This window comes from Panicum virgatum, chromosome 9K, assembly GCF_016808335.1.
Source record: "Panicum virgatum strain AP13 chromosome 9K, P.virgatum_v5, whole genome shotgun sequence".
Taxonomy (NCBI): Eukaryota; Viridiplantae; Streptophyta; class Magnoliopsida; order Poales; family Poaceae; genus Panicum; species Panicum virgatum.
This window is the reverse complement of record NC_053144.1, coordinates 38,857,319-38,866,449: the sequence shown is the minus strand read 5'-3', so window position 1 is coordinate 38,866,449 and position 9,131 is coordinate 38,857,319. Positions and strand designations below refer to the sequence as shown.

Genomic DNA, 9,131 nt, shown 5'->3' with positions numbered 1-9,131 from the left:
TGTTTCACTTTTGTCACGGTTACATAGTGCCTAAGGGCTGCCACCAAGGACCTATGACGAACCTCGGAGTTTCGTCATAGATGTGGTCTATTTAATGACGAAGTTTTAGAACGTCACACGCAAAACATCATTGTAGCTACTATTTCTACTAGTGTTGGACCAAGGATTATAAAGTTGGAACATTGAATTGCATGTGTGCCCCCACAAAATGAAAATGAGGGAGTTTCAAGTGCTTCATTTATGATCACTAATTATTATATCTCAACAAAATTATATATAGTTTTTTATTTGGCATGCACCATCGAATTACATGATGAGCCATGTATTATAGCCGCCTAAAATTACATCTTGCACGGAAACTTTCTGTCCAACGACGTATTTACTACTACAAGTTAGGTTACTAGGCTTACATCTGTCGGCGAGATCAGATACATATAAGAGGAAACGGGTAACAGTTGGCATCAGTACATATGGGCTCAAACCAAAGTTAACACATGTTGAATCAAGCTTAATTTCCTTGTAATGCCACTTCAGTAACCGCTAAACTTTGCCCAGACTGCTCGTTTTGTTCTCGTCTGTAGTTGAGGACGGTAGCTTAAAAGTCTTCTGCTTTCCACAATTGTTTTCCGTATCAAGTGCATTCCCATGGTCCTTGCTCTTGCCCCAGATGAGCGCATAGAGGCCAACAACGATTACTGTCGCACCAATCAGCCTATGTGTGGGCAATCAAATCAAATTAACTAAGATCCTGTAGTTTTTGTCCTTTAGAAATTAGGCATTAACAAGAGTAGTTAATCTTGGGAAAGTCAAATATACCTTCCTAAGGTGACCACTTCAGAAAGAATGATGGATCCTAGCAGAATCACTATGATCATGCAGAGTGGACTAAACGCAGTTACAAACACTGGGCCCCTCTCCTTGATCACTATTCCTTGCACGTAGTAAGCGATACCCGAGCACATTATTCCCTGCACCAACAGAGCAGCAGACGAATGGTCCATTATTATACATATATGGCCATGTACTTCGCCAATATAATCATTATATATAAGGTAATGATTTTGTTACGGCCGGCCGCACGTTTGTGTTATTGTACGACAGACTCAATTCACCCTCCACTACCACGGTACAGTGGCACATACAAGCAATTTTAAAATTAAAAAAGTTGTAGTTCTTAAACGATCCATCAATTCAAATTTTGATTACACAATTGCATCTCTTTTGAGGAGATCTTTCAGAACAGGACCCCACTTGAATATATTTGGACAATGCTTTTCAAAAACATAAATTGCTTTATGTACAATGAAAAAATGCCAAAATAAATTAGTTAAAATGCTCAACCGATCTGCTAAAATTGCTCATTGTTGATCATGCAATAAACATTCACCTACCTAACAAAATTGTTTACCCTTATCCACTATGGACACTAAACAGTCTATCTTCATAATATAAAGGCCATGTACTTCGCCAATATAATCATTATATATAAGGTAATGATTTTGTTACGGCCGGCCCGCACGTTTGTGTTATTGTACGACAGACTCAATTCACCCTCCACTACCACGGTACAGTGGCACATGCAAGCAATTTTAAAATTAAAAAAGTTGTAGTTCTTAAACGATCCATCAAATTCAAATTTTGATTACACAATTGCATCTCTTTTGAGGAGATCTTCAGAACAGGACCCCACTTGAATATATTTGGACAATGCTTTTCAAAACTCATAAATTGCTTTATGTACAATGAAAAATGCCAAATAAATTAGTTAAAATGCTCAACCGATCTGCTAAAATTGCTCATTGTTGATCATGCAATAAACATTCACCTACCTAACAAAATTGTTTACCCTTATCCACTATGGACACTAAACAGTCTATCTTCATAATATAAACATCAATATCTACTTAACTGAACTCAGGCACGCAAAAGCAGCATTATGTAAACCCATAATCAACTTTTGCAAATATCGTAAACAAATTAGAATACATGAAAAGGTATTTTTCTCTCAACAAATTATATCATTAAAACATAGTGGTGTGAGATCTTGTTTTGAAGTTTTTATTGAAACAAACACACCTGTGCAATCGGATTTTGATTCCGATGCTCGGTTTTGAAACTATAATCTTTTTTATTTTGAAATTATGTGCATGCATGTGCTTTTTTTTTCTTGACCCTCACGTGCATGCACACACTGCTGACAAGCCGGCCGTACCACCGGTTCAATTTACGGCCGGCCGTAAGTTAGTCGCGTCCTATATATATAATACCATATGGAAACATGAGATCACTTTACCCGTACTTACTGAGTAGAAGGCAGTGAAGAGTCTCATGTCAAACCCGATGGACCAAGCCTTCGGGTCACGCTCCATAACTAGAGCGACTGCGCCGCTCTCTATGGCACCCAATGCGCATATCAGAGTGGTCAACGAGAGCTCAGATGGGTAACTCCTTAACGTGTATGACTGAAAAATTTGCAGTTGACTTATTAACGCGGTAAATCTCAAAAAAAAAATAATGCAGTATAATATTCTTTAAAAGAGCAAAAAAAGTCCCAACAGGCTGTCCAAGCTGTTGCAAAAAAAAAAAATTCTTTCTACACTCGCTTGTAGCTATTCCTATATGTGTATCTCATGATGTATGCCGTATCTAACACAACGAAGAGTATGTATCTATGATGACATATATATGTTGGGTAGGTGACCATATATAGAGTATATGAACATACTTATTTTATATAATAATGCAAATATATAATCATAATATATTTAAAAATAAGGACGTTTTTAAAATTTTCATATATATTCCTTTGAAGTATCTTAGAATTAGTATATGAACATACTCGAAGTGATAAATAAGCATATGAATATACACAAGGTATACTGATGATGGGAGTAGTTACACGCGAGTGTAGAGAAAACTCACCCTATACTAATTCTGTACATGTAGTGCACATGCACAATATATCTATTCGGCACATATGCGCATGGTATGTCTATTCTGCGCATAAGCGCACGGCCATTCACGCCGCACACAACCATCTTAACATGTGACAGCTTGTCTCCAACCAAACTATATGCGAGTTGCAACTCTGACCACCACTCAATTACAACCGATTGTATAACTCAGTTGCAATTCATAGGCACATCTATAAAATCTATCCCTCTTGGACTCTCATCGGTTGACACACCTGACATCATCCATGCATGGAATCTTTTTTATTCAATTTCAAAATGCAATATCTCTTAAACCTTAAGTCCGATTACCCAACCATTTGAAGCTACTTATTAAAAAAATGTGCTGAACAAAATGAGATCCATGAAGACTCTGTTTAGATATCCCTCTTGGACTCTAATCGGCTGAAACACCAGACACCATCCATGCATGAAATCTTTTTTATTCAATTTCAAAATGCAATATCTCTTAAACTGTAAGTCCGGTTACCCAACCATTTGGAGCTACTTGTTGAAAAAAAAATGTGCTGAACAAAATGAGATCCATAGAGACTATGTTTAGATAGAGTTTTGAAAATTTTAAAAAAATCTTATAGTTGCAACCCATGTAATGAGAAATTGTAACCAATCACCATAACTGGTTACAACCAGTTTAATATGCACTACTACAAAACATGCATTTGCTCCTCACATTTATCCCGGCCGCCAATGGACCTAGGACAAATGAAGGCTTTTGTCCCGAGTCCAATGGCTAGCCGGGCAGGCGAGGAGTGCAGAGGCCTTTTGTCCCAGTTGGAGCCACCGAGCCACCAACTGAGACCAAAGATTTTTGGTCTCGGTTGGTGGCTCCGGGACAAAAGGCCCAACTCTTTAATCCCGGGTAGTACCACCAACTGGAACCAAAGGGTACCAACCGGGATTAAAGGACCATTTGGTCCCGGTTGGTGGTACCAACCCGGACCAAAGGGTTCTCTACGGGTTAGTACAAAACGAAGGCATCTTATATAGAGCCACATGTGATGCGTAGGAGAGATGATAAGGAATCTGTGCGTGAGGCAACAGGTCCTGGGTTCAACTCTTGCATGGCGCAATTTTTTTTTGTGTGTCAGGGACCCTTTGGTCCCCGTTGTAGCAACCGGGACTTTTGGCTTGGCAGCCCCGGTTGCTACAACTGTGATAAAGGGGGTTAGCAACCCGAGAAACAAATCGGTCTCAATCTAATACACAATACTAGTTACTCGCCACCTCAACAACCAGGTACGAGTTACAACCAATATATATACATTTATTACTAACTTAACACTAGTCCTAAAGTTATATTTATATATTTTGTTATGATCATAGACATATAGTTTTATTGTAACTCATTGGACAAAATAATTACTAAGATGTTTGTTTAACTTTAGCGCAGTTGCAACTTATATATTTTCTTTTTACTTATTTGTTGCAACTCCATATATTTTAGAGTTGTAACTCAACTACTTCCAATATTGCAACTGAAGGTAGCACAAATGTGAATTGCATGCTTCCCCGGGAGCTCGAGCCAGCACCCCGCGCCGCCCATCTCAGGCGCTCGGCCCCCCTTGCCCCAGGCCCCTTTGCACCTGCACCACGCGTCCCTACCCCCCATGCGTGACCAGCCAAGTGAGAGAGGGAGAGAGAGAGTTCTTCAAAATAAAAGGGAGAGGGAGAGAGCAAAAAAGTGGTTTTTGACCACTAGTTTTTCACGATAACTTTTACCCAGATATTCAGTTCGCAAATAGTTTTCACCACTATATTATTGTTTTTTTTTCTTTTGCATCATATGAGATCAATTTTAAACTTTTTTTAAAAAAAATTAAAATTTGAATCTAGGCATCATAGAAACCCAAATTTATAGACATAGATCCATCTGTCGTCCTAGAAACAAGACATAGAAGCATATGTGAGAAATCATAGAAATCACCATAGCATGTCATACAATTTGAAATTTGAATCTTATTAACCCAAAAAATCACACTCTCATACAAGCCATAGAAGATGGCGATACAAGTAATAGAAGGTCATAGAGGGCAGTTTATACTATATACATGTCATAGAAGACAGCGATAGGGGGGTCATAAAAAGTTTCGGAACATAAATGTGTCTGTCCTCCACGGGTGATTGAAGGCAGCAATACATGTGATTTATACTCTATACAGGTCATAGAAGGCATCAAGGATACAGGTCATAGAAGGCAAGTCATAGAAGGTCCTAGAAGGCAGTTTATACTCTATACATGTCATAGGAGGTAGCGATACAGGTCATAGAAAACATGTCATGGAAGGCAGCGATATAGATCATAACTGGCAGCGATGACAGCTAGAGAACCCGTGTGCCTTCTGCCTGCCTTCATGGGAGTTTTATGATTGAGAAGTTTCAAATTCTATGACATGCTACTATGATTTCTATGATTGCGCACATATGCTTCTATACCATGTTTCTAGGACAAATAGATCTATGACAATAAATTTTGGTTTCTATGATGCTTAGATTCAAATTTCAATTTTTTTAAAAAATATTCAAAATGGATCTTATATAATGCAGAAAAATGGCAGTAATCTAGTGGTGAAAACCGTTTGCGAACTAGATATCCAGATGAAAAGTTATCGTGAAAAAACCCAAAAGTGTTTTGCACGTGCAGCCTATCTCTCTCTAGCTTATCTGTTTGTCTAATAATATACAGACACACACACACACACCACAATGCTATTGTACACCCTAGGTGTATAATGTTATTCTACACCATCTTTTTCTTACTAGCAAAAATAATCGTCAAAATACTGAACTAAATTTATCATATTATGTTCAATAATAGCTCGCTAATTACTGAACTACTGAATATTTGTTCATTAATTTTGCTCATTTTAGCTATTGGTGTAGAATAAATCCACATGCTATTCTACACCTTAGGTGTAGCAGTTTATTGTACAGTAGTAGCTGGACTGAGCAGAATCACTGAACTAGTTTTTAGTAATTCAATTACTGAATTGAACTTACTAAGTTACTGAACAATATTCAATATCATCTCACCGGTTACTGAACTATTGAAAAAAATATTCAGTAATATGGGTGCTAGGAATTTTCGTTACTTGGAGTATGAAGAAGGCAGACCAGCAGAAGCAGCTCAACAGGATCATGAAGGTTCCCATGAGCCAGTGGCCGCTATTGTGGGCACCGCTCTCCGAGAAAGCGTGGCTGACGTGCTTGGTCCATGGTAAGTTGACGATGGGGCCCTTGAAAAGTATCATGAGCATCGCTCCCCCAACTGTTATGGCCGTGCCAGCAATCTTAGCCTGGCTACGTCGCTCCTTAATGTTAATTCTCTCCATCCTTGATTGTCATGTCAAACATGGAATGTTAACATATCCTTTCTTGTAACAAGGGGATTCATCACTATGTTTGTATGTTAATAAATTGTAGCTTCACCTGAGTATGACTGCATTTACAAAAGTCACAGCAGGCAGTATGTTGGTTAGCGCAGAGGAGAAGCTTGCTGATGTGTTATTCACTCCGATGTAGATGAAGTTTTGGTCAAGCACAGGCCTTGATCAATTTAAAAATGAGTATAATTATTAAATAACAGTTGTAAATTATGAATTAAATACGATATAAAAATTGCAATGGTGTTAGTTGATTACTCGAGTAATCCCAAAGCCAGGATCTTGAAGAACACTAAGATGGTCATTTTGGGCCTTGTTTTCCTGTCGTGGACAAGGAAAGTGATCATGAGGTCGCGTTCCTGGTCTCCTTTGCTATATGACTTTATTCAAAAGAAAGAAATAGACAACGACGAACAGCGGACCTGTAAGTGATAGCTAGTATTTCTTCTTTTTTTTTTGAAAGATTAGTAATGCTAACCAGTAACCGATAGGGAGAACCATATAATGAGAACCACCAAAAGTTACTCCATTTTTTACCATCCGTGAAGTAATATTGTTGTTAACCTGGATTTGTATTAATTAGCAACCCAAACGGAAAAAAATAGTTTGACTAATTTTCCCACATTGTTTTATATATTCTGTCCTTTAATCTAGGTAATATACACATCAAAAATTAACGTTGGGTCTCCAACTTTTTTTATAGAGATGTGGATATAACATCTCGAATCAAAAGGTGTGTATACCAAATAAATACCAATGAATTTCACATTTGACATTTTGCAATTTTCTGCTAGAAAAATAATAAAAAGTAGAGATACATTCCCAAAAATGGTGTGTTTGTTTTAATTGATGCAGTCATAATGCAAAAATTAAAATAGTGTGTACCTCAAGCTTTATTTGTTAATTTTGTGCCAAATACCTACGTAACCACCATCAACAGGCACAATCAAATAAATGCACCTAACATCTAAATGTAGTTGATAAATCGAATGGCCTTTCTTAATTCCCCAAGGTTTTGACGGGTGGTAACTCGAACCGGTGATGCTGCGATCACTCTCTTTCAAGACCGTACCTTAGTTAGCATGTATTTCATTAAGAAAAAGAGAGTTACAACAACGCTGCTTGGAGAGAACCCTCAAAGCATATAGTTACAAGCTAGCCACACACACACAGTGGTACACAACCGTCCACATCATGAACAAGCAAGAAACCCGCAAGGCTCATCAAGCCATCAACTTTTTGTTTTTTCTTATGCGGTGCATTGGCCACCTTTATAAACAATGTGTTGAGCAACATATACAGTATTCTGTAGTTTTTTCGACAGTTGATTATATTGTATTTGTATTTCAGTTTTAGATACTAATGTACACATAAGTATCATGAATAAATACCTTTGATGTTAGTACATCTAAAGAGAGTGTTCGTAGACAGTATATACCTATGTATAAGTACAACCAACATATACTGGAATATTGTTCTCCACATTCGTAGAAAATATATCTAATCGAGGCCATTTTATTAACTGAAAACTAAGGAAGGAATTTCTTTATAGAAAATCATTTAGTACATTTAATTTTTACTTAATTACAAAAGTGGACTATTATGGCTAAACAAGTCAATGTCATTTAATAAAGCTATGCCGTGTGATGGAAGGGTACAAACGACTATATAAACTCTAGTAGCATGATATGCCGGATTCATTTATTGTGACCAGGTTCATACATATAAAAATATTAACTAGTATTGCTTCATTCTAATTATACTTTACACCATTTTGGATTTTCATGAAAAATATAGTTTTATCATTAGGTATCTAGAAATAGCAAATATCTAGGTGCATATATAGCAAAAGCTATATACTATGAAAAGCTAATAAAACGATCTATAATTTGCGACACATAGATGGCTATTAATTACTAAATTTGAAGACACGTCTGAAATAAATATAACAAGAACATCACACTTACATTTAACTTAAAACTTGCAAAACAAGATGCTAGCTGAGACTTTTCGATCCATTTGGAGCAACTATACTGACCAGTATGACTTATAGCGATATATTACTATGTACAGCTAATCCTCCGTTCAATATGCAAAGAGGGTGCATGCCGCCATGTATATGCATGCTTATATACGAACGAAAGTGTATAGTCACTAGCTAATTGTTATAAGAATGGATCCGGATCAATCACCTCTCAAACCAGAGCGCGAACGGAGCCATCACAACGGCCGCAACCGCGTTCCGATAGACGACGAGGACGTAGTGGCTCATCCCTTGACGCAGGGACGCGACGGAGATGAGGAACATCCCGGCGAAGCCGAACTGGAGAAAGACCATGGCCATGTAAGGCATCACCTTCCTCCATGTCCCGGCAAGTTCCATGTGATCACCCTCCTAGCTCCGTGCTGCAGCTAACTGCCTCACAATATATCGCTCGCTCACGCCTCTGGCCTTGCTTTGCCTGCTTGACATGCAAGCATCCGGCCGGCACACATACTTATACACACATTCCAGCCCGTGCCAGCCAACGTACGTTGCCCCACACGGCACTACTGTGACTGCAGGTGGGTACTGGGTACTAACCAACCAACCCAGCGTTTGTGGCTAGCAGTTCTCTCCAAACATATACGTTATCTGCAAAGGCCAAAGTGAGATCGCAAAGCTGACAATAAATTAAGCCGCCCGGCCGAGTCTGCTGCTGCTCCTGATGATGGTATTGCAGCGCACGTATGTGCAGTGTTTCGGTCATCCAAACTACACAACTCGCATTATAATCTG

The 9,131-nt window shown here is 38.3% G+C and overlaps 1 protein-coding gene across 2 annotated transcripts; it reads right to left on the bottom strand.

Annotated features, from left to right (window-relative positions):
- Nucleotides 1-257: 257 nt before the first annotated feature.
- Nucleotides 258-8,833, bottom strand: LOC120651334 (WAT1-related protein At1g44800-like). 2 transcript variants are annotated; one of them, XM_039928815.1, is made up of 7 exons: nt 8,545-8,832; nt 6,611-6,673; nt 6,399-6,515; nt 6,062-6,302; nt 2,304-2,462; nt 817-968; nt 258-712 (listed from the first exon to the last, which is right to left on the bottom strand). In XM_039928815.1, exons 1-7 carry the CDS (start codon nt 8,733-8,735, stop codon nt 541-543), a joined length of 1,095 nt encoding a protein of 364 aa, XP_039784749.1. In that variant the 5' UTR covers nt 8,736-8,832; the 3' UTR covers nt 258-540. The 2 variants fall into 2 exon arrangements, with proteins under 2 accessions (XP_039784749.1, XP_039784750.1); XM_039928816.1 differs by lacking the exon at nt 2,304-2,462 and having other exon boundaries at nt 8,545-8,833.
- Nucleotides 8,834-9,131: the final 298 nt, after the last annotated feature.

Bases quoted from the DNA above. Each gene is read 5' to 3' on its own strand.
- LOC120651334 (XM_039928815.1), bottom strand. From the start codon at position 8,735: ATGGAACTTGCCGGGACATGGAGGAAGGTGATGCCTTACATGGCCATG. The intron at 6,674-8,544 runs GTGATTGATCCG...TGTCCACGACAG, and splicing joins TTCGCGCTCTGGTTTGAGAG to GAAAACAAGGCCCAAAATGA. The intron at 6,303-6,398 runs GTGAAGCTACAA...ATGACAATCAAG, and splicing joins GTAAATGCAGTCATACTCAG to GATGGAGAGAATTAACATTA.